General features: G+C 42.4%; 1 protein-coding gene across 1 annotated transcript in view; it reads left to right on the top strand.

Annotated features, from left to right (window-relative positions):
* The first annotated feature begins 1,862 nt into the window (after positions 1-1,862).
* The window catches only part of UPK1B (uroplakin 1B), a 33,030-nt gene continuing 9,656 nt past the window's right edge, over positions 1,863-25,236 (top strand). The window contains exons 1-6 of the mRNA XM_033211163.1: positions 1,863-2,058; positions 15,328-15,415; positions 16,397-16,597; positions 18,847-18,921; positions 19,590-19,712; positions 22,788-22,967. Of these exons, the coding sequence (XP_033067054.1) occupies positions 15,347-15,415; positions 16,397-16,597; positions 18,847-18,921; positions 19,590-19,712; positions 22,788-22,967 (648 nt within the window). The 5' untranslated portion in view covers positions 1,863-2,058; positions 15,328-15,346. The remainder of the gene's footprint in view (positions 2,059-15,327; positions 15,416-16,396; positions 16,598-18,846; positions 18,922-19,589; positions 19,713-22,787; positions 22,968-25,236) is intronic.

Raw genomic sequence — 25,236 nt, 5'->3', positions numbered from 1 at the left:
TTGTGGTGTGGTTAAGGGAGCCACTTAGCCAGAGAGAAAGAAGGATTAGCAGAAGAGAGCTAGAAATCAATTAACTGGAAAAATAAGCCTGTCATACATTACAGATTTGACATTCCTCATCTATTCAGTTGCAGTTATTATCTGAAAACTCATCTTCCTTTTCCTAGCTAGTCTCTTGTCTCTTGTTATTGGGTTTGTGGTCACATTATCTATTTTGAATATTTTCAAATCTTTTTGTTTTCTCCCCATATAATCATGGTAATGGAATATAAAATGCCTAAGACATGAATAGAAATTCCTATGTCCTTGTTTGCTTCCTTGCTACTTTATCACAAATCTTTCCAGGACAGCACACATTTTTAATAACTTATATGTTCTTATAATTATAATATAGATCCTTTGTAAACATACGAACTGTAAAAATAGAAGACTGTAAAAGTCACCCGTATTTTACCATCCAGATATACTCTGGTTAATGTTTGCTGTATATTACTCCTAACTTTTTAAGTCATAGGTAAACTTTCTTAAAAATTAAAATGTGTCAGATCACACAAACTATTTTGTAAACCGCTTTTTCATTTTCAGCCTCTAGAATAGTGCCTGGCACATCCTAAGTTTTCAATAAATATTTGTTAAGTAAATAACTGAACTTATTTCCATGACATTAAATGTTTATCTGTGGTGTCATTTTTAAACATTGCATAGAATTTCATTGTGTGAAATATGATAATTTATCTAATCAGGCCCTTAAGAGCTGCAGAGGAATAAGGCATTATGATGGACACAGAGGTGCTCCATGCAGTCTCCCTTCAAGGGGGAGCTTGCCCTGCTGCTGGGAGCACTTGCAACCTCCAGCCTCCAGTTATCAGCCCCTTTCAGGACTTGCCTCAGCTGCAGAAAGCTGCCTTCCCAGGGCAACCCACACTGAAGGGCAGATGATAGAGGAGCCCAGTGGCAGAGCTATATTGACAGGCCATCTTCCTCCAGAGTTTCCCAAGGGGGACTCCTTCAGACTGTCCCACCTATATTGCAGCTCAACTTCTTTCTCTGCCCAATCCTGTTTCTTCCCTGACCCTGCCATGGGTTTTAATCTCAGGACACTCCCTAATAAATATATTGAACACTAAATTTTGTCTCAAAGTCTGCTCCTGAACAATCTAACCTGAGACAGAGATGATGCTGACCCTGGAGGAACTCCCAAGTCTATTGATTAAAGCACTCAGTAAATTCTAACATTACTGCTGTTACCAACTCCTAACTCAGGTTAAACAAGCTATGGTGCATGTATACTATGATAGGTTATGCAGCCATTAAAATAATGCTCTGGGTGCCCATGTATAACACATGATGGCTCCAGAAGTCAGGGAAGAAGGAAAAAAGAAAGGAAGGGAAGAGAAGGGAAAGGAAAGGGAGGAAAGAAGAGGGGAGGCAAGAATTGGACATCAGATAATCACTTGAGCCCTCTCTCTTTGCCTGAATTTTTCACAATCTGTTTCTTTCCACATCTCTTGCTCCTTATCGGTCTTTGGTCTACCTACAGTATGAGCATTACTTGGGCAATGACTGTCTCCATGAATTTGGCATATGCAAGGGTTATAGACACTAAAACTGGACATGGCCCTGCACAGGTAAGCACGTATCAGTATCTCTGTCAGCGGTCAGGACTAACAAGCCTTCAACACACAAAAGCAGGAGTAAGGATCAAATTACACTAATAGAATCAAATCAAAATAAAAGCCCTGAGTTTGTATTCCAGTAAAGTCCAGACCTAGGAGGGATCCAGGAAAGCAATGAGTGTGGCTGTCAAGGTGCTGCCATCTGTCAGAGTCACACATTCCAAAGCAGCAGACATCTACTGACAGCCTCCGGTTACTCCCCCGTCTCAGCAAGGCAGGGCAGGCAGCGGCAAGCTCAGCCCATGTGAGGTGCCTCTTGCCAATCACAGACCACCTTTCCCTGGTCCTGGAGGTTCAAAGAATTGCAGGAGGGTAGAGAAGCACCAGGGGCTGGTGCAGACTGCGAGCGGGCGGCACCCTGTGTGCAGAAAGAGGAGTCGCTGTGAGTAGACTGCTTTCCCTCTACGGGGAATCCCCCGGGCTCAAGGGTTGGGTTGCACTCCTGGGAGGGAAGCTAGTGGTCTGGGAGCGAAAGGGGAAGAAGTTAGATACCTGATTCATAAAGTCTGTCATTTTTTTCTTTGTAATTTAGGGTATTGTGACTGTCTTGTTCTCTTTTACTTTGAACCGTTCAAATTGCTTTCTTAAAACCTTTGATATAAGTCTTGTTCTCATTAAAGTTCTGGAGATATTAAGCAGCCATCCTGCTTTTAACCTGAAATATCCCCAAAGAAAGAACAAGAAAATCCAAGCACCTGTGAAACCCTGTATCTCCTGATTAAATCGCACATAGACAGACACCTTTGTAGACCCCCAATTTCCTTGTGGAGTCAGAAAAGCAGTAGAAAATTTAACGAAATAGCTTGTGTCATTTCTTAATAATCTGTTCAGGCTAGCAGAGAGAAAGTTTCTTGGTCTTCTTGTCAGAAATCATTTGGTCCTGCCAACTTGTAATGAAATGTGTGAGGCAATTTACTCCCAGTTATTCTCTGCAGACACTTCTGCTTATTAAATGTGTCAGTTGAAGTAAGTCAACAAAGTAGCTTTATCTATGCAATGTTATTTTTACATAATTTGTTTTTACTCCTTACCAATTCTCTGTTCCACAAGGATCTGCAGGACATAAAGATATTTTTTGATCTAATGACATTTTCATACAAAACACAAATTTAAGTTTCAAATAATGCTAGTATTATTTTATGTTTGCATTTGTTTATAAACCTAAAACTCCACTTCTAACTAGTTTTAAAGATTTTTAGGCCGGGTGCGGTGGCTCAAGCCTGTAATCCCAGCACTTTGGGAGGCCGAGGCGGGCGGATCACAAGGTCAGGAGATCGAGACCATCCTAGCTAACACGGTGAAACCCCGTCTCTACTAAAAAATACAAAAAAAAACTAGCCGGGCGAGGTGGCGGGCGCCTGTAGTCCCAGCTACTCGGGAGGCTGAGGCAGGAGAATGGCGGGAACCCGGGAGGCGGAGCTTGCAGTGAGCTGAGATCTGGCCAGTGCACTCCAGCTTGGGTGACAGAGCGAGACTCCGTCTCAAAAAAAAAAAAAAAAAAGATTTTTAAACCATTTAAGAATTTGTAGCCAGTTGCAGTGGCACATGCCTCCAGTTCCAGCTATTCAGGAAGCTGAGGCCATGGGATGAGGAGTTCTAGTCCAGGCTGGGCAACATAGTGAGATCCTATCTCTAAAAAAATAGAAATAAATTTTTAAAGAAGTTTTGTCAACTTGATTGTCTTCTTTTAATGAAAGACAATGTTTCTTGACTATTTCTTGCCTGAGTTGCTAAGCACAACAGGAAATAACTTGCTAGGTTTTATAGATATATATATACTTTGAGTATAAATAAAATTTAGGTTACATAGTTTTCAGACTCTGTGAAGAAGTGGATTTTCTTTTTATTTACCTTCTCAGTGAGGAGAAAAATTTCTTACTTTGCCTTCGCTCCAACAGATTGTTTTGCTTTCTCCTATAAAATAGTCTTTAAAATCAACTCACCAATTTTTTTTTTTAACTGCTGGGAAGAATCATAGACTTTTACATTCAAAGGGGACCTTAGACATCATTTAATCAAGGAGAAAAAAAAAGAAACTCAGAACTGCTTTTTTTTTTTTTTTGAGACGGAGTCACTCTGACTCCCAGGCTGGAGAGCAGTGGTGCGATCTCAGCTCACTACCAGCTCTGCCTCATGGGTTCACACCATTCTCCTGCCTCAGCCTCCCAAGTAGCTGGGACTACAGGTGCCTGCCACCACACCCGGCTAATTTTTTGCATTTTTTAGTAGAGACAGGGTTTCACTGTGTTAGCCAGGATGGTCTGGATCTCCTGACCTCGTGATCCACCTGCCTCAGCCTCCCAAAGTGCTGGGATTACAGGCGTGAGCCACAGCGCCCGGCCAAAACTCAGAACTTCTTTTTGACTTCTCCTGCTTACATTCTTAACCATAGAAAACACCAGTCAGCCTTTAAATATGCTCTGGAATTTGGGCCTGATAGCCATGCAGGCTGCCCACAAACTTGATGGGCCACCATTTGCCAACTGGGACAGAGACCACATTGGTGAGGGGGCACCGTCATCACACACCGCCCTCCCCGCCTCGTCCCCCCGCCCCAAGGATTCTCCATGGTACTCCTTTCCTGGAGCTGGGCATCCCTCTGGCAATGCCCACACCTGAGGCCTTCATGCAGCTGAGTGCTCCTGAGCCATTGCTTACAGCTAGTCCCTGATTTCCAATGGATGGATGACTCCCATCATACTGGGAGCACCAGGAATCAAGAGCAGTGCTGTCCAGTAAAACTTTCTGTGATGAGGGAAATGTTCTAGGCAATAGACACTAACCACACGTATCTAGGGAGTGCTTGAGATGTGGTTGGAGCAACTGAGGAACTGGTTTTTACTTTTATTTGAATTCATTTGACTTTAAATAACCGCACGCAACTACTAACTACTATATTGGTGAACACAGGTTTTGAGCTTTAAAGCAAGAAAAACTTATGGGCACTGTGAGCTGTGGGTGACGGCCCTGGGAGAACGCTCCTCTTTTTGTTATTTCCAGGGACTTATCCTACCTTAAGTTGAAGGAGACCAGCAATTGTTGTGACCTACAGTCTCCACACCCATCTTTACTCTGAGCCACGCAAGTGCCTGTTCTTGTCCTGAGTTTCAGGGTCAGGGCTAAGGCAATAGCATATTGTGTTTCTTCATTTCTTCCTCTCCTATTTTTCCTTTTCTTTTTTTCTCCTTTGTTAATTCAAATTTCTCTAGCATGAACTAGAGTTTGAGGTGTGGTTTGTGTGTTCTCTGGTGCAACAAACTTGGGTGAGGAAAAGAGGTAATGAACTTGAAAAATGATCTCATGCTTACTGAGCGAGTCACACTTCTTTTTCTTCTGCTTTGCAAATTGGTTTGTTTAGTGAGCAATTGTTTTTAGACCTTTTCAATGTGTCTGGAAACATCAACACTATGGGTATGATTAATTTTTATAAGAAAACAAACTGAATGAAAGCACAAGAAAGAAAAAACAGGAAATACAATTCTAGCTTTTAAAAAATCTGCACTCTTTAAAGCAAAGGAACTCCCAGGGTGTTGAGCAATTTGAGTAAATCATCATGTACCAGGCCACAGGGCAGTTTTCCCACCGGGCGGGGTGCATAGGGGCTATTCCTTTACATGGAAAATATTTCTAGGTGAGTTGCGTACTTTCAGTCTGGGGCGTTCCATCTCTAACATGGGCAGTTGCTGCTCTGCCGTCTGCCTTCCACCACTTTCCACTTGTTAAATTTATCTCATCCCATTGGTTTCCTTCCCACCCCTGCCAGATAAGTAATCCAATATATGTGAGGGAGGCATTGTTTTAGAATAATGTGGGGACGGTTCAGAAGACCACATATTTAAAACAGCTTCTACAAACTGTGGGCTAAAAAAGAAGGCAGGAAGGAGGACACATCATATCATTAGAAGTCAGTCTAGCCACAGGGACAGACCCAAACCCCCAAATCATAAGTTACAAGGTTTGTCTTTTTAGGCTCTACCCTGTCCTTGGGTCTCTTTCCTTCTCATGGTGTCTTCCCTCACCCTTTGAAAATTAAATAAGAGAAGGGAGCTGATAAATGAGGCATTGATATGGATGGCTCATGAAACTCAATATACCTCTTTTATATGAGCTTGTATTTTAATCAGGAATGAAGGAGTGAGTCTCAAGTTGTGGCATTCAGAAGTTAGGGTAAATGGTGAGGAAGCCTTTGAATGAAGGAAGAGGATAGAAGGCTTTCTCCCTGCCAGCTTTGTTTATGTGGCTCCCTTTCTGGCTTACCTTGTAGTGAGTCTCATGGGTAGGCTCACGGGTGGGAGGCCAAGAGTTTCTCTTAATTTAAAGAGACAAAAAAGGGAAGTGGATCTCCCTACCTTAAAAGGAATAACGATTAGTGACAAACCCAGTAGAAGGCTGGGTTAAGAGTTATGAAACCTGGACTTGAATCTTAACTCTTTTAATAACACGGCATAATCGTGAACAAGTCGCTTCCTCTCTGTGAGCCTTAAACTCCTCACCTGTACAAAGCCTCCAAGTTTGCAGCCGGAACTGATGTATCATGCTATGAACAGGCACCTGGCCAATAACTCTCCTAGGATAAATGACACTTTAATTTCTCTCAAATTACATATCTTCTAAGACAAACAAAAACTTCCAAAAGTGTAGTCATTGAATTCTAAGTGTGACACCCATCAATTAATTTAAAAGTTTTTAATTTTGCTTTTTAATGCAATTCTTTGTCAAATTGGTTTTTTGATAGCAATCCATTTTTTGTGGGTTCAGAATATCTTATTAAACAAACTTAGGTGAAGAAAAGACGTAACAACATACCAGACTATATTGCTGTGACAGAGGCTAGTATGGAAGAAAAGCCATAAACACATATCCACAATGGTTTGAGCTTCCTTGGAGAGCTAGTTGCTAAAGGCAGAGAGAGGGATATAGGGAAGGAAGGATAATTCTGGGAAGTTGAGGAGAGAAGAGGTTTTTCAGTTGGGCTTCAGAAGATAGTAAAGAGTTCGATAAGCAGAAATGGGAAACGGGATTCCAAAGACAGGGACACCCTAAGCATAGCATGGTGGCATGACCAAGGGGGGTGGGCAGTGAAAAATGGCAGGCAGGCCATTTGGAACCTGGATGAGTACTGCCTTGAATACAGGCTGAGGAGTTTGTACTTTATCTCTTAGGTGGTCCAACCCCTCTTCCACTGGCTGAATGGAGAATAAAATAGTTGACTCTGGCCAAATACTATAGACTGGTCTTTCACAATGGAACAGGAGCAAATCTGGATTCAAAGAAACTGGTCAGCAACAGAGAGTGGGTGGACAAGTGATGCACCTGGCAATAGGAAGTAAGAAGGAGCTGGTGCTGGGCTCATGAGTGTAGAGGGAATGACCTAGGGCTCTCCTTTAAATTTAGGCTACAGGGAACCTTTGAAGGGTTTTAAGCAGCGGGGGAGATATAAATTCAGAGCTGTGTTTTAGGACAATGGATCTCAAGATTGGCTAACTGGCTGGCACTTGGAAGCCATGTTTATCTTTGTGGAATACCAGAACCTTTTGGTCTACTAAATTTAAAATAAGTAAGTAGATCATTTTGGCCTAAATTCATACCAAAAACTAGATTCTAGCATAGACAGGTGGTAGTAGCATCCACAATTTAAGAAAAATGTATAAGAGGAAAATGTTTAAAATGACAAATTTTGATAGTAATTCTTCCTCAAATTAGGAAATGACTGGAATCATTCAATATTGGCATCAAAACATGTTGTTCCGGTAAATGGAACATCTGTGCTTTGGAGGATCATTTGAGAACCTCTGCTTGAGAAAGTTCACCATGGAAGCTCTGTATGGAATGGAAACAGAAAATGTTTAATTCATCTGATCCAGAAGTTAGGGGCTGGCAGTGGGAATTGGTAAAATGGTATCAGGAGACATCAGAAAATGATCATATGTGCTTCTATCAAAAATATACATCAATCCCAATTGGGATGGTGTGTTACTCAGGGTTCTTACAGAGGTAGAACCAAAAGGAGATACATAAAGAGAGAGGCAACATATGGTGGCTCACACCTATAATCCCCACACTTTGGAAGGCAGTTCCACACTTTGAGGACAGGAGTTCAAGACCAGCCTGGGCAATATGGTAAAACCCCTTCTCTACAAAAAATTTAAAAATTAGCCAGACATTGTGCATGCACCTGTGGTCCCAGCTACTTGAGAGGCTAAAGCCGGAGGATCACTTGAGCCTAGGAAGTCAAGGCTGCAGTGAGATATGATTGTGCCCCTGCACTCCTGGGTGACACACCAAGACCCTGTTGAGAGGTTGAGAGAGAGACAGAGAGAGAATGAGAGAGAGAGAGATTAATTCTAAGGAATTAACCTATGTGATGTGATTGTGGGGGCTGACAAGTCCAAAATCTATACAGCAGGTGGGCAACCGGAAAATTTGGGGAAGAGTTGATGTTGCAGTCTTTTTTTTTGAGACAGAGTCTCGCTCTGTTCACCCAGGCTGGTGTGCAGTGGTGCAATCTCGGCTCACTGCAAACTCCGCCTCCCAGGTTCACCCCATTCTCCTTCCTCAACCTCCCAAGTAGCTGGGACTACAGGCACCTGCCACCACGGTTGGCTAATTTTTTGTATTTTTAGTAGAGTCGGGGTTTCACCATGTTAGCCAGGATGGTCTGGATCTCCCGACCTCATGATCCGCCCGCGTTGGCCTCCCAAAGTGGTGGGATTACAGGTGTGAGCCACCACGCCCAGCATTTTATTATTATTATTATTTTTTTTTTTTTTTGAGATGGAGTTTTGCTCTTGTTGCCCAGGCTGGAGTGCAATGGCACAATCTTGGCTCACTGCAACCTCTGCCTCCCCTGTTCAAGCGATTCTCCTGCCTCAGCCTCCTGAGTAGCTGGGATTACAGGTGTGCGCCACCACGCCCAGCTAATTTTGTATTTTTAGTAGAGATGGGGTTTCTCTGTGTTGGTCAGGCTAGTTTCAAACTACCAACCTCAGGTGATCTGCCTGCCTCAGCCTCCCAAGGTGCTAGGATTACAGGCGTGAGCCACCGTGCCTGGCCTGATGTTGCAGTCTTAAAGCTAAAATCTGCATACTGAAAACCCAGACAGAGTTTCTACGTTACAGTCTTCTTAGGGCAGAAATGCTGCTTATTCAGGAAACATCAGTCTTTGCTCTTAAGGTTTTCAGTTGATTAGAGGAGGCCAGCCACGTTATGGAAGGTAATCTGCTTTACTCAAAGTCTACTGATTTAAATGTTAATCACATCTAAAAAATATCTTCACAGCAATATCTAGACTGATATCTAACCAAACAACTGAACACCATATCCCAGCCAAGTTGATACACAAAATCAACCAGCACAAGGTGTTCATTACAATACTTCTTTATCACGCAGGCAGAGACAAAACTCAAGAAGTTATTAACAAAGGCAAAAGTACTACCAGGACCTACAGAACACCACAGTTTATATTCTGTGTGTAGAGAAGTCACCATTTGTCCTTCCCTTTTGTTCTTCCTCCGTGCCTATCCTCTCGGGAAAGGTCAACAAATTCTTAATGTCTTCTTTTTTGTTTTAATATCCATTAGTGTGGAACTGCATCAAAGCTTTTCTTTTTTAACCTAAAAAAAAAGTGCATTACTCTACCCCTTTGCACAGGCATTTATTAGTCTTCAAAGAACCCTAAACATCAGCCAGGCCTCATCTTTTCCTTTTGTAGAAATTATGTCACCTTTCCTCTAAGCATGCCAGGAAAGCAGCTCTTCCTAAAGATCCATCCAGCTAACGTACTATAAAAGTAAACTCACTTTCCTCAGTTTTCCAGGACTTTTCTAGACGTCTTCCATTGAATGGGGGGCAGGGGGAGTCTTTGACACAGACTTTGACACAGTCTTTGACACTGACTAAGGTCAGCTTACACGTTGTGACCAGAGTTTTTCAACTTCACTCTTGAGTGTCCTCTTACTTCTTGGGTAACTGCTTTCCGAGCTCAGTAATTTGCCTATTTCTTTCTTTTCTTTCAGTTCTAGAATAGCAGTTTTCAATTGCCCTGGGGCTAGCTATGTGTTTAGGAGGTTTAAAGCTGGTGAGAAGATGCTCTGTGAGCCCAGGATTCCTACTCTTGTTTCAGCCAGAGAAGTATCATTCTGATCTAGTTTCATATATTAGAGTTCCCTAGTGAAATCATATTTCCCTATTTCCTTTGAAAATGTTTCTCTGTATCAAAAAGATAATAACAATAAATCACTGGTTTTAGGTACCTTCACCAACCACTGGGCTTTTAGCTCTAGTCTGTCTCCTTTATAAGACAAAAATAAGCAAAATGAGTATTGGGTAACTAATATTGTATTAAAACTTAACACATATTCTCATTTAATTTTCGTAGTAACCCTTGAAGTTAAGTATTACCATACTCATTTGAAGATAAAGCTCGAGAGACTAAGTAATTTCTTGGGGCCACAAAACTAGTAAGTGGTAGAGCTAAGATTCAAACCTAGGTCTATCCAAAGCCCACATTCATTTCACTTCACCATATTCTCTAACTTGCTCTTCAACAAAGCTCTAGGCAAATTATTAATCTGTACACTCATTTATTCAAATAAACATTTATTTATTTACTTTATCCTTTTATTTCGCAAAATAATTGAGTGTACCTACTATACGTCAGGTACTATGCCACTTTGGACCTAGAAAGACAAATAAAACAGGGTCCCAAATGCCTCCTCCTACTTTGGAGACTCTTGCAATAAAGTGAAGGATGCCCTCCACAGGTTGGCAATGGGAGGAAAGAATGCAAAAGGGCAGCAGAGCGGAATCCTCTCTGAGTAATGTCTGTGTTAGGGAGAAAGTGGTCCCAGGACAAGGACAACCTCAGGGGCCATCTCTGTATCACCTCGCACTCTGGGGCAGAGGCCTCAGAGCTGGCCAAAGCCAGAGGGATGAGGCCCAATGGCGAGTGTTAACTGTTCAGGAATGCTAATGGCATGCAAGGCGGGCCCCTCCCATGTGGATGTGCAGCTTGGTACCTGACTCTGGCCTCACCCCAAGCACAACTAGGAAGTGTTTTTCCTTTTCTCTCATGAATTCATCTATGAAAATCATAAGAAGTACAAATGGGTATCTTTGTGTAAGGCCTCCCAATCCCTCAAGCAGAGCAGCCCCTGTGCAGTGAACAGAGAGAAGGTGGAAGGAAGGCTGCTTCTCCTCAATCTAAGAGCCCTTGGCCTGTGACCAGTCACTGTTAAAACCTCCCTTTTATCCCCCTGGGGTCACTGATGCAGAAAACAAAATCATAACCCAATACCCTCCCTTCCTAAATATCCTCTGATTATAATTAATAGTTTCTTATGTGTGTAAACAATCTTAGTGCTTACCTATTACCTTTGTATCTTTTATCTCATTTAGTGATCACAGCAACCCCATCTAACAAGTTGTAGTCTACTAATTTTGTAAATCAGGAATTAGACACGAAGGAAAATAATTGTCCAACTTTACACAGTAATGATAATGACAACACAAAGCTGGGACTTGAACTCTGGCATTCTGATGCCAAGTCCAGTGTGGTCACCATTATACTGCAGACATTAGACTATGCTATGAGCCACTGGAAGCCTACACTTGGCTCCCTCTTGACATTTGTGGCCATTTGGGGGATGCAGCAAATGTGTTAGGTCCTCTAGACACCAACCTAGTCTAAAATACGAGTGGCCAAGTAGAAGCTATGAAATGCTAACCTCTCATTGACTTGTACATTGCACCTTTTACTTCTTAGAATTCTGGTCTTGGGGGCAGGTGGATGAGCTGTAGATTTTTGATACATCTAGACAGGTTTTCTGGAAAAGCATATGGGGGGAGCACCGAGTTTGGGGGAAGTATGCAAATATGAGCATCATATCAAGGGGTTAAAGAGACAAGAAGCTGGAGATGTGAGTGAAGAAAGGCCTAGTGTTTCTGACCTTTGCAAAGGTAGAGTCTCCTGAGCAGGGAAATGTATCTGTTCTCTCCGCTCCAGGTGTTTCTATTTCCACTGAAAGCATTTGCTATGTAGCAGGACTTGATAAACTGTAGAGTGTTTAGCAAATGATCTGGGGCCAGGCAGACCTGTGTTTCAGTCTCATTCAGTCTCAGCTTTTGCACTTTTTAGCAATGTGGCCTTGGGCAAATTAATCTCTCCAAGCTTCCTTTTTTGTGTGTGGAGACGGAGTTTTGCTCTATTGCCCAGTGCAGTGGCCCAGTCACGGCTCACCACAATTTCCACCTCCCGGGTTCAAGCGATTCTTCTGCCTCAGCCTCCCGAGTAGTTGGGATTACAGGCATCTGCCACCATGCCCGGCTAATTTTTGTATTTTTAGTAAAGACAGGGTTTTGCCATGTTGGCCAGGCTGGTCTTGAACTCCTGACCTCAGGTGATCTGCCCACCTCAGCCTCCCAAAAGGCTGGGATTACAGGCGTGAGCCACCGCGCCCCACCCCTTTTCTTTATACAAACAATGACAAGACAACAGATTCTCCCCCTAGATCCTTCGGAAGAAACACAGCCCTGATTTTAGCCTGGTAAGACTCATTTTAGACCTCTGCCCTCCAGAATTGTAAGATACATTTCTGTTGTTTTAAGCCACGAAGTTCATGGTAATTTGTTTTGGCAGCAATAGGAAATGCAGACCTGAAATATCCATCTCTCAGGTCTGTTGAGAAGATGAATATCAAATGCCTAACATAGTGCCAAGAGCATTGTAAGTACCCAATAAATGGCAGTTTTCATCACTATTTCCTTATCTTGGAAGATAAGAGTAGCTAAATTATCATGTGCCATTAATACCAAAGGTCTAAGGGAGAAGAAGAGAACGCATAGTGAAAAAGGAGAACATTTTAGTGGCCAGCAAATTCAGAATATCTTGCCCACCGATATATCCCCACCTTCCAAAACCCAACCCACAGCTGGGCTGCCTCCCTGGCATTTTCTGTCATGTCCTTGCCTAGGTTTCTTCAATTTATGCTTTTCTTTTTGCTCAGAGCAAGTTTCTACCTGTCTTCCTTCTTTTCTCCCACTTTTATCTGCATTTTCCACCCTAATTCTGACTTCTGCAGTTCTCCCACAGAATATTCATTTGCTCTTTCCCCTTTGTAAGGACTAAACTCTGTATGGCAGAGTCATCTCTGGAAAAGTCTGTAAGTCACGGGGCATAATTGAGTCACCCAGACCACCTCCCTTGATCAGGGCCCCTGCAGTTCCTTTCAGGACCAGTAAAGCCCCTCAGTAGTGCCTATCTAACTCTGTCCTTCTCCACAGCCTTCCTTGTCCCCTTGATGTGCACGGTCATTTTTGCTTTGAACCCATGCTGTAATCACACTTTAAACTCCTTGAGGTCAGGCACAGTGGCTCACGCCTGTAATCCCAGCACTTTAGGAGGCCAAGGCAGGAAGATCACAAGGTCAGGAGCTCGAGACCAGCCTGGCCAATATGGTGAAACCCCATCTCTACTAAAAATACAAAAAAAAAAAAAAAAAAAAAAGCTGGGTGTGGTGGTGGGCGCCTGTAGTCCCAGCTACTAGGGAGGCTGAGGCAGGAGAATAGCTTGAACCTGAGAGGTGGAGGTTGCAGTGAGCCAAGATCACGCCACTGCATTCCAGCCTGGGTTACAGAGTGAGACTCTGTCTCAAAAAAAATAATAAAAATAAAAATAAACTAGTTAAAAGAAGAAATTGTCTTCTTTCACATGGTACATAATCAGCACAAGTTGATATCGGTGCTGAATTGAATTTGGCCTCTATTGATTTCTGCCCTTTCCTCTCTATGCTTCTGTTATCTGAACTCCTACCTTTCACAGTCTATTTACTGTTGTCTCTAGTTTAGATACTAACCCAACTGGTCAGGAATAATGTCTGTACATACCAGTAATGAACTTTTACAATGTGACTCAACCAGCTACATGAGTAAGTCTCCGCCTTGGCGGAGTTTGTGCAGTCTAACACGCAACAATAACTGGCAAGAATGCATGAAATTTCTAAGCAGAAAGAAATGAATGGCATTTCTAAGCAGAAACTACACAGAGACCCAATGGCCCAGATTCTTCCATGTCTCCAGCAAACATGAATTGAGTACCCACTGTGTGCCAAATTCTGAGCCAAAAATGCTCATAAATTTTAACTCAAATTGTCACAGCTACCCAGGAAACAGATAAAGGAAAATATTTACAGATGTCTAAACTTACTTGGAAGGTTGTTAATACTTATAGTGTAACAACGAGGTTAAAATTAGCAAGGCTTGAGACAAATGGAAGGTTTGCCTCCCACTGCTACCCTACAAAACTAGGACTTTGGCCAAATTGACTGGTTTGCTATCTTGTGGGCACCTTGCTCTTCTGTCTCTACTCCCTAACTTTCCCTTTCTCTTTACCTGGAATGTCACCCACCCCCACCTCACTCCCACACATATCCACCTCCACTCTATGTATCAAACCATACACATCCTGCAAGACTTACGTCTTCCCACCTCAGGACTCCCACAATATTTAGTCTCACTACATGTAGTATAATTATGTGGGAATGCATCTTAGTTTCCCTACTAACACAAAAAATCCTAGAATACAATAGTCTCCCTTACATATCTTCGTATGCCTCAAAATGCATATTGAACCAGTTAACACATTTTTTATTTACAGCAGAAATGCATGAATTGATGAATTAAATGTTGAGAGCTGTAGATCGCTTTTCTCAAGGTGCTTCAAGTGCAGAAGCCCAGGCGATTGACCCACACGCTTACCTTTGTGCTCCTTCCAGAAAACCCTCAGGGAGGTGAAAGACCCATGTTCAGCTGTGTATGGCACCAAAGTCTATAAATAGTTTCTGGGAGTCATTGTGGGCTGTGGTGAAGCGCGTGGACTCTAGAGTATCTGGAGTCCACACACACCAAGGTCTCTAGCCTAGCTCTGCCACTTACTGGTTGTGTGACCCCAGGGAACTTAATTGACCAATTTAAGCCTTAGTTTCCTCATCTGCAAAATGGAGCCTCCTCACCTTTCTTCTTTTTCTACCTAATTGAGTTATGAGAATTAGATGCGTGCATGCAAAGCACCTGGTAGAGTGGCACACACCTGGTACAAGGAAGTAAATGCTAGTCCCCGTTTTTCACTTCCCCTCAGGGCACTTTTCTATTTGCCAACTATTTCTTTGAAGATAATAAAATATTCAGAAAATGATAGTTTTTAAAAGCAACCTACAGTCCACATGGGAACCAACCACTAACTCTGGCCATGAGTTTACCCTTTGGGTTTCCACTTGTCATGGCCAAGGGCAGTGAGGGCTATGCCAGTGACCCTCAGTGTGCTTTGGCCCTGCCCAATCACCACCTCAGGTCCACCTTTGTGCTTTCCACCTTGCGGGGCTCAGTCTACCACTCAGAAGGATGCATTCTGCACACTCCTTGCCTAAAAGAACTCCTGAAAGGCACTGACCAGGCTCTGGAAGGCTATATTCTTTTCCTTCTCTATAAAAGTTATGTGATTACTAAGTTCAATAATCAAATGTCCTTCATTGCTAAAGGATTATATGGCTTTGGTTTGGTTCATTTGGGAACAAGGAGGCAATACGCAATGGCATGGATTACTCATGTTACAGAAACTGTAGCAGTTATTTGGTAATGCTTTCAACTGTGCCTTCAGCTTGTGGGAAATCCTGAAGATGGCCAAAGACGACTCCACTGTTCGTTGCTTCCAGGGCCTGCTGATTTTTGGAAATGTGATTATTGGTGTAAGTAATGCTTATTTCTCAGGAAATTCTGCTCTTCCTGTAATCATAACTCTAGATTAATCAAAAGTAAGAGTTTAAAGGAAAATAATGCTGTAATTACTGGCTTCCTATATTTTTGCTTCATTTTAAGAAATATGTTAGTAAATATGCTAGCTAGAATTTAACCATATGTCAAAAGATCATGGTTGAAAAAATAGATATTTCCCTCCCAACTTGAAAATATAAGTATCTAAAAGGAGTCATGTCAACCACAGTCAGTGTCTAAACACCCTGACTACAAACACACTTCAGTGTTTCTTTTCTATGTCACCTTGGTTTGATTTCCATGGGACTCTGCTGTTAAGGTTTTTTGGGACAGATGTTTGCATCTTCTTGTTCTTATACAGAGGCTAGTACCAGGGTGTAAGAATAATACAGAGGCCACACTGTGTGGGTCTGATGGCATAGAAGAACATTTGTTTTGGAGTCCAGAGCTCTTGGCCCAGCTCTCCCCCGACTCCCCATATGACTCTTGCCATCACCTTTCAAGGCTGAGATTCCTCATCTATAAAATGTGGGTGTTGGCAAAGATAAGCAGCAAGGTTCCTCCCAGCTGATAAATATGACCTGATAAATATAAATACCTGATAAATATGACCAGGACCAGCTCAAATATTACAACCCAGAAGTGTGGGTCATGACATGGGGGCAGGGGGAGATCATTCTCATACCAGAAGGCATTGTTTGAGTGATTCATGCCCCAAGGACATTGTGGATGGTCTAAAATTGTGGGGGTCTGTTTCTAAATAGACAGAATAACATGTGAAGGGATGTATGCAACCAGTTAGTAGGATGGAAGTAGTTGTTTGATTTTGTGGCAATGGGGAGATTAGTTGCATAAAGTCTGTGCAGGAAAGGGAGCCAGTCTCCTACCTTCCCCGCCCTCCACCCCCTTTCCCAAAGCTGCACTCCTGATGGAGCCTACCCTTCATTTGCCCCCAGTGTTGCGGCATTGCCCTGACCGCGGAGTGCATCTTCTTTGTATCTGACCAACACAGCCTTTACCCACTGCTTGAAGCCACTGACAATGATGACATCTATGGGGCTGCCTGGATCGGCATATTTGTGGGCATCTGCCTCTTCTGCCTGTCCGTTCTTGGCATCGTAGGCATCATGAAGTCCAGCAGGAAAATTCTTCTGGCGGTAAGACCTCAAATTTCTCTAGAGTTGTCTCCCTGAGCCAATTTTAATGGATTCTTTCTTCTTCACTGAGCCATGCTTTGGCTTTTGGTGGGGGAGCAGCAAGTACCAGATGAGGGGTGAGGAGAGGAACACTTTCCCTGCAGTGAAATTGTCCACATGGAGGCAAAGATGCCCTCCACTATTGCAAGTCCAGAAGACTCCAGTACAGAGAAGCCAAAGAGGAGACACCAGGGGGTGGACTGATGAGTATTTTCCATATTGTGCTTCTACAGCTGGTGTCTGCATACACCTAGGTACAACTAGGAGCTATACAGGCCAAAGGAAAGACACAGTGAGAATTCATTAGTTAGATTTTTTCTCTTGGCAATAAGTTGTTCAGAACATTTTGATATTAATTAGGCATTAATATATTGGGATATAAAATATAAAATATGCATACATTTTTAAAAGAAAGTATAAGCTTTCAAAGATTTTTGAGCTCAAGGTTGATGATTCTGTATCTTAGCCTATAGTCCCCACATTATCATCCAATCTGCTTTTCAGGGACCCCAGAAAACCTTGATAAGCACCACTGTAGAGTTAGCCTTCAGCTCATACCTGCCTGTGGGGGCTTTACCTGTGTGCATCAAGGAGATGCTTCTGCCCCAAACCATAGACAGCAAGACCATGCCCTGCCTTTGCAGATGAAAGCAAATTTGCAGGCAGCAGAGCTGAGAAACCTCAGTGTTAGGCCTGGACCCCTACTCTCTGCCCCAATACTTAGGGCAGCAGTTTCACACTATGATGGAACACGCCTCCAATGCCCCACCCCTGAAATAAACCTTTTATTCAAATGCTGCAGGACCTCAGTTCCCCCTTTATAGACTCAGTCCAGTAACGTAAGGTGCTTCTTAGTTCACTCTTTCTTTGAACTAACCATTGTCCTGGTTCCAGCGGAATACAGAACATTTACGTTCTCTGGTTCCTTAGTGTGGGTAAGTTCCAGGGCAAAAGTACCCACTTTTGGTGGGTGGGGAAAGGAATACAGGAAAAAGGGAGAGGAGACACAGGTGTTCCTAAAGACAAATTCGCTTGCATCCCAGCCTCACTTTGGGCCATCCATGTGCGTGCCTGACAGCCAGGAGAAGTGAGCTGGGGAGGCAAAGGGGCTAAAGGAGGAAACCCCTCAATGTGTGCCTCCTTTCTGGAGTGTCTTTATGAGCAGCCAGCAAAGCTCTTGGCAAGAAGCAAGGCAGCAGCTAATACAGGAAAAAAAATGTTCTGGGGCCTCTCAAGGTGTTCCTGCTGTTGACTGCAGCCAGAGCTTTATTCTGGGCTAGGTAGTGAGGGCAGCAGAGGGTCCTGCTCGGAGAGCCTCCCATACCCAAAGAGGACAGTTTTCCCTGCCTGCCCTGCTGACACTGACCACAGTGCCCCTTCTCCCAAGAGTGTGTGCAAGGCTGAGGAAGGCAAAAATGGAACTCTTGCAAACAGTCCCCATCCCAGATTCAGAGGTCATTTGCTGTTCAGATATTTTCCAGCCAGAAATTTTCCAGTACTGTCATGTGGAGGCATCACGTGCACATGCACCCATGTGCCCACGCACCCCTGTGCCCATGCCCACACACACACACACACCACCACTACCACACACAGCAAGTGCCACTTCACTCACCTGAGCCAATGTACTTTGAGTGCAGGTGCATGTGAAAGAACACCCGGCAAATCGCTGTGCACTTGGAGGCTGCCTCTCCTCTGATGAGACTGGATGCTTGTTAGGAAGGACCCTAGATGTTCAACATGATCCAGTTCATCTTTTTCTGAACTCTGTGATTCTAAATTCTCAGCAAATTGTAAAGAAAATTTCTCCAAAATTCCAAAATCAAAGTGGATTTATGAGGCCCTATATTGTATGTGATACACTAAGACTCTCCTGGCAGGCACTGAGCATGCACATGCATGTAAATGCACACACACACACACCAGTGCATTCTCTTGTACTTGTTTTTCCCAGTTAAAATAGAAACTCAGAGAACTGGACTAAGGAAGCTCTGTATTCAATGGCTATTTGTTCTCTGGAGAAAGGGAGAGAATTGAGCTGACTAGCACCAAGCCCCAATCCAAGCCACTGATCAATGAGGGTTTGTTGAATAACTACATGAATGATTACATGATTATAGGATGAATTTGCTGAAAAATCATAATTATTTGGGCAAGTCGCTCTTTGACAGGTACATGTAATTATTTTATCTCATTTGTCTCCCTTCCAGTATTGCATTCTGATGTTTATAGTATATGCCTTTGAAGTGGCATCTTGTATCACAGCAGCAACACAACGAGACTTTGTGAGTACAACCTCAAAAAGCAAAATGGTAATATGAATTATCATTATTATAACAACCAACATGTATTAACCCCTTACTGTGTGCCCAGGCAATCCAATATGCATGGTAATAATACATATATCACTTCACTTAATCCTTATAAATCTATGAAATAGGCATTATCACTCTTGTCATTTTAGAAAAGAAAAAAATGAGACAGAAAGGTAAAGTGACTTGTCTAAAGTGACATAGTTGGCAACTGAAAGAGCAAGAATTCTGAACTCAAACAGCCTGACTCCCAGGGCCCAAGTTTGTAATCCTCTGTGGGTTTCACCACTCTGCCATGGCCATGGGCCTTCCAATGGAAGGATCTCTATTCTACCTCAGCTAAGACTTGCTCTCAATTCTATGTATTTCTTTCCCTCACATTCTCTGTTGCCCTAGCCTAAGGCACCCTACAATATGTGTTCCCCTGGCCTCATAGTGATTTCTTTTAACACGGGAGTCTCTTCTCTGCATGGCGACTTATGCCAACCTCAGCCAGCTGTACTTGGTGTCTCTGAGTATAGTTTTGCTCCAGGAGAGAATGCTCAGTGTCCCTAGGAACTGACAAAGAAAAATATTTTCCTCTCCTTGAAAATTAGTTCGCTAACTCTCCCTCTTGTGTTGCCTCCCTCATCTTACTATAGTTCACACCCAACCTCTTCCTGAAGCAGATGCTAGAGAGGTACCAAAACAACAGCCCTCCAAACAATGATGACCAGTGGAAAAACAATGGAGTCACCAAAACCTGGGACAGGCTCATGCTCCAGGTAAGACCTGGGGTCTTGGGGAGATGCCATTTTTATTTACTGGTGGGAGTGGGTGTCATACACATTACTCAGTGGGACGCTATATTTTATTCCAAGCCATGATGATTAGCTTACATTCGTTGGAATGATTTTGTCAAGAAATTTAGATTAATCATATACTCTCCCTCTTAGAACTCAGGTATCATTTACATTAAAAGAAAAATATTTTCTCTTCCCCACAGTGAACTCGAGTGATAATTACTGCCTGTTTCGCCTTTTTGGCACCTCTTCACAACCCCTGTGAGCTAGTCTTGCCAAGGACCAGGCACTATGTATTGATTTGATCACCCAATTTTCTCCAACTGGCAATCATAGTTTATGTCCATGTTTATCTCCAATGCCATCAAAAGTCCAAGTCTTCCAGGATATCCGTCATCACCCCCACATTGCCCTCTGTACACAAATTGTTATCCTCTACATAACTACCAATCTGACCCAGCTTCCTCACTGGCCCCTGCTCCTACTCCACACCCCATCACCAACTTTTTACAGTCTATCATCAGCAAACTCCCTTATAGCCATCACTCCTTCTATGAACTCTTTAGTATCTTTTTCTTGCTTCATTGGAAATTTGGCTATCTCCTGGGAGTACTGCCTGCGCTTCATTTTCCTCCCATATCCATGTACCATAGGACCTGGAAATTGGCTAGGCTCCTTCTTGCTCCCCTTGGCTGTCATAATATTTGCTTCCTCGATCTACATCACCCTTTATCCCTCCTTGTCATTACTTACCAGCCTCCCTACCCCTAGTTGTTCTCCTGCCTTCATTAGGGATTTCAATATCTCACTCACTGTCTACCTTTTCAGTCATACTCCTGACATCCCACCTAGAAACTTCAGCAGCCACGTGGATGACTCCACAACATCTGGTCTCACAATTCCTTGTCCTACCCCATTTCAAAGATTTTGTCTTCCACCCTACCTCCACCCTCTTCCATGACCATAGCCAGCATGCCATCACCAATAACTGTGCCACTAAGAACATTCTACTCTCTGACCACTAATTTCTATTATTTATTTCATTTATTCTAATATCTCAATTCTAATAATTTTACCCCATTAGGACCTCCAATTAATTGACCACTTTTTAACTTTCTATCACCCCTTTCATGTTTTCTCTTTGCTCTTTGCCTAACCCATATTCAAGTCCAGCCCCATAGCCATTCCTTCCCTACCCTTCTCTGTTGGTCACTCTTTCCTAACCAAGCCCACTGAGTAGAATACAGCTTTTTGCTCCCTCTTCGTTTATACTCTAAGAGCTAAACATTGCTGAGAAAAGTCACACAACTGTGATAATTTCAATTTAAACTTGTGACCACAGAGCTCAAATGGGCAGATAATATTTCCTAGTATATTTTCCCAGAAAATTCACTTGTCACTATTTCACATGTTCTTCCTTCATGCCTGCCACATCGCTCCTCACCCTCCCTCTCAGCTGATGACCTGACCTCATATGTTTTTAAGAATATAGAAGCAACTAGACAAGAACCAGCTCATCTTTCTCATCACATCTACATTGATCTACATCTGTGCATTTTGCCTTCTCTCTTGTTATGACACATGGGCTGTCCTTTGTCCAGCTCTTTTGCTTCTGTTCTGCATTCCATCTCCTTTGCCCCGACAGTCTTCCCTGCTCTGATCTGCCTCATCAGTTTCTCCCTTTCATCAGCCTTCACAGACATCTTAAATTGTCCATCTTATAAAAAGACTCCCTTGTCCAACATTCACCCACTCTTCTGTTCTACTACTCTTTTGTTTTATTCCACAGCAAATCTCAGAAGAGACGCCTACACTTGTGGTCCCCATTTTCATCCCCCTCATCTGCTTTCATCCAACTACAATTGGCCTCTGGCCCCACCACCCAACAAAAACAACCCTGATCATCATTACCAATTACCTCCATCCTGCCAAATCCAATGCCAAATTTCTGTCCTCATCTTCTTTGACATCTTATCAGCATTTGTCTCACTGGCTACTCCCGCTTAGTCTCCCTCTGCTGGGCTGTCACTCTTTACCCAAATCTGAAGCTTGGAGCACTGCAGAGCTCAATTCTGGATGCTTAACTCTTCTCTGTCTCCACTTAAATCCTAGTTTGAAATAAGCCTGGCTTAGACTTAACCATTTTTTCCCAGAATGCAGAGTAATTCTTTTTCTTAGTTAGATATTTCCCATAATATAGTGACAAAATTGTACATCCTTTAAAGATGGTTGATTTATCATCAAGCTTACTTGAATATATTCATTGTAAAAGTTCCAAGATACCCATAGTTTTAACTTCCTCCCTTTTGAAGGATTTTAGCAGAATTGATAATAAAGAAGGAAAGCTATATGAATTGTGTTTTGTCCTGTGTTCTCAATTCTATCCAGAGTGTAAGGGATGTATTAATTGATCTCCCTTCCCTATGTGGAGACAGCTGTGTGTCACCAGGTTATTTTTTTCACTTTATTTTCTCCCATTATAAAAATAATACCTAATTACTCTAAAAAAAGTTTAAATGCACAGAAAAGCAAAACAAGAACAATTACTCATAACTTCATCACTAAAATTTTTAATTTTACAATTCTCAATTTGCTCATACATCAGAATAATTATTCCTCTCTCACATTGTTATATCAAGATATTAGTACAGTATCAATCATAATTAACATTTATTAAGAGTTTACCATAAGCCAGGCACTGTATTGAGCACATTAAGTAAATTAACTCATTTAATCCTTAAAAAAACTCTATGAGATAGGTACTATATTCCAATTTTACAGTTAAGGAAACTGAGGCTTAGAGAGTTTAAGTAACATGTCAATGGCTACAGGGCTCACTAATGACTAGTAAAGTAATAAGTGTAAACATTATTTTACAAACTGTAAACTGTAAGTTGTAAGTTATCAATACCTTCAGCTGTCATTTGGGGACTTCTTAGTAAATGTAAGATATGGTACACTTTCCGTATCTTCTTTCTCTATAAAATTTCAGTTGCTACATTAATGGCTCTAGTAGGGACCACGAAAGAGAATTTTGTATCTCTCATCTGCTGACAGGACAACTGCTGTGGCGTAAATGGTCCATCAGACTGGCAAAAATACACGTCTGCCTTCCGGACTGAGAATAATGATGCTGACTATCCCTGGCCTCGTCAGTGCTGTGTTATGAACAATCTTAAAGAACCTCTCAACCTGGAGGCTTGTAAACTAGGCGTGCCTGGTTTTTATCACAATCAGGTGAGTCCTCTCTCCTCCCAAGACTTGCCAGGAGGTTCTGCTGCTCTTTATGAGGAAAATATTGGTCAACTGTAGGAAATAGTCTTTCAGTAAGGAATTCTACATTCTTTTCCCTAAACCTCATGTTAACTATTTCCTTCTCTGTTAATAAACTGCAAATGCTAAACTAGGACTGATGGGGCAAATTTACATTCTAATAAAAGTAACAAAACATGAGAATTGCAGCCGGGCGCGGTGGCTCAAGCCTGTAATCCCAGCACTTTGGGAGGCCGAGACGGGCGGATCACGAGGTCAGGAGATCGAGACCATCCTGGCTAACACTGTGAAACCCGTCTCTACTAAAAAAATACAAAAAATTAGCCGGGCGAGATGGCGGGCGCCTGTAGTCCCAGCTACTCGGGAGGCTGAGGCGAGAGAATGGCGTAAACCCGGGAGGCGGAGCTTGCAATGAGCTGAGATCCGGCCACTGCACTCCAGCCTGGGCGACAGAGCGAGACTCCGTCTCAAAAAACAAAAAAAAAAAAAATGAGAATTGCAATAGCAGAATCCAACTTCGTTTAAATAAAGACAATTTGTACAATGTATAGAATTGCTATTTCAAGAAATATTTACATTAAACAAAGTTTTCCTCTAGTTTTGCAAAATGTAAATTGGAAGGGATAATGTGCAAAAAGAATGTTTGACTATTGCTGAGGATAAATGTAGTAATTACACATCCACATTCCTTATTCAATGGTAAAGTAGGACAGTCTTAATAAACATTAGGTTGGTGATTTGGATGGAAGGTAGTTTAAATACAGATAGATTTTGAAAAAGTTTCCAGGCTGATGAGGATAATGTGATTACAATCATGAAAACAAACATTTATTGAATACTTACTAAATGCCAAACACTGTTTCAAGTGCCACACATATACTGTCTCCTTTAATGCTCAGTAGTAGGTGCTTTAATGCTCAGTAGTAGGATCCGTGCTTTACAGATGAAGAACTTAGATATAGAGATGCTAATAAATACCTTGCCGAGGCCACACAACTAGTAAATGTCCATCTTTTCAAAAAACCCCCTGGCTTTTGAAACACAAGTTTTCTGGCTTCAAGCACAGACTGTAAGCCAATGAAGACTTACTAATATTCCCCAAAAGTCCTGGTGAGAATCCCCATATACTTGTAGTCAGCATCTGCTGACACTGTACACTGAAACGCTGTGCTCTGCTCAGGAAAGCTTTCTTTAAGGAAAGCTAGTTGTGTACCAGCTCATTAAATAATTGAGAAGTGTCAGGCTCTTTTGTTTGGGAGTAGAACAAACTGCACTTTCAGATTGAGGGACATGGCACTGTTGATCACCACATACCTGGCAGGGTGACTGGACTGGAACTGGATGCATTATTCCAGAAAAGGGCATGGGAGTGATCTAGATTATTTTGCAGCAGTGTCCAAAGCAACCCTCATTGAGCTTTACTGCAATATTGTCTGGCACTGTTTTAATCAATTATATTCAGATTGTTATTAAAAATTAAATTTGCTGCTTATAATCATGCTGTGCAATATAATTATTCTCAGGACTATAAAATGCTTTTGATATTTCAACATTGGAACTGGCTCATGCAAGCTGGATTGTAATTGTGTACAATTGATTGATTGTAATTGTGTACAAACTGTATTACCTCTTTGAAAGGGAAGAAAATAAGACATTTGTCTTCAGATAACCAGTTTATTTCATAGTTACACATTTTTTTCCTAGCACATATAATATTGTAGTTATGAGGACAAACCTGAAGCAACTTACTTTTCTCAAGTTTAGATACATGAGAAATTGAGGAAAAGATACAATGAACTCTTTTCCTCTATCTTGGGACCTCCACACCCATTTGGACAATGCCTCTAACATGTTCCCTTGCAGTTCCCTGGCCTCATTTGTTCTAACAACTCCACCTCCACTGCCTACCAACTACAAATTCATCATCACTCAGCCCTACTCCTCCACCAAATTCCTGAATTCTGAAATTCCTCTTTTTGTTCCTGACATCCTGTGCTCCCTGTTTCTCAACCTCACTCATTCTGCTCCTTTGACATCATCTCTTATCTACTCATCCTTTCTGCTACTCCTTAGCCCAGCCTCCCAGATTCCCACACACCACCATTCTCCCTGGCCCATAAGTCTTGCCAAGTCCCCTCTGGCCGTCCTTTCCCACCAAGCAAAAGGTGCCACCCCAAGACCTGGTCTACTTTATTTATATTATTGCATTCACCACCTGGAACTATATTTGTTC

Source organism: Trachypithecus francoisi, unplaced genomic scaffold, assembly GCF_009764315.1.
Source record: "Trachypithecus francoisi isolate TF-2019V2 unplaced genomic scaffold, Tfra_2.0 Lachesis_group0, whole genome shotgun sequence".
Lineage (NCBI taxonomy): Eukaryota > Metazoa > Chordata > Mammalia > Primates > Cercopithecidae > Trachypithecus > Trachypithecus francoisi.
The sequence above is the reverse complement of the archived record's forward strand: the minus strand, read 5'-3'. Positions and strand labels throughout refer to the sequence as shown.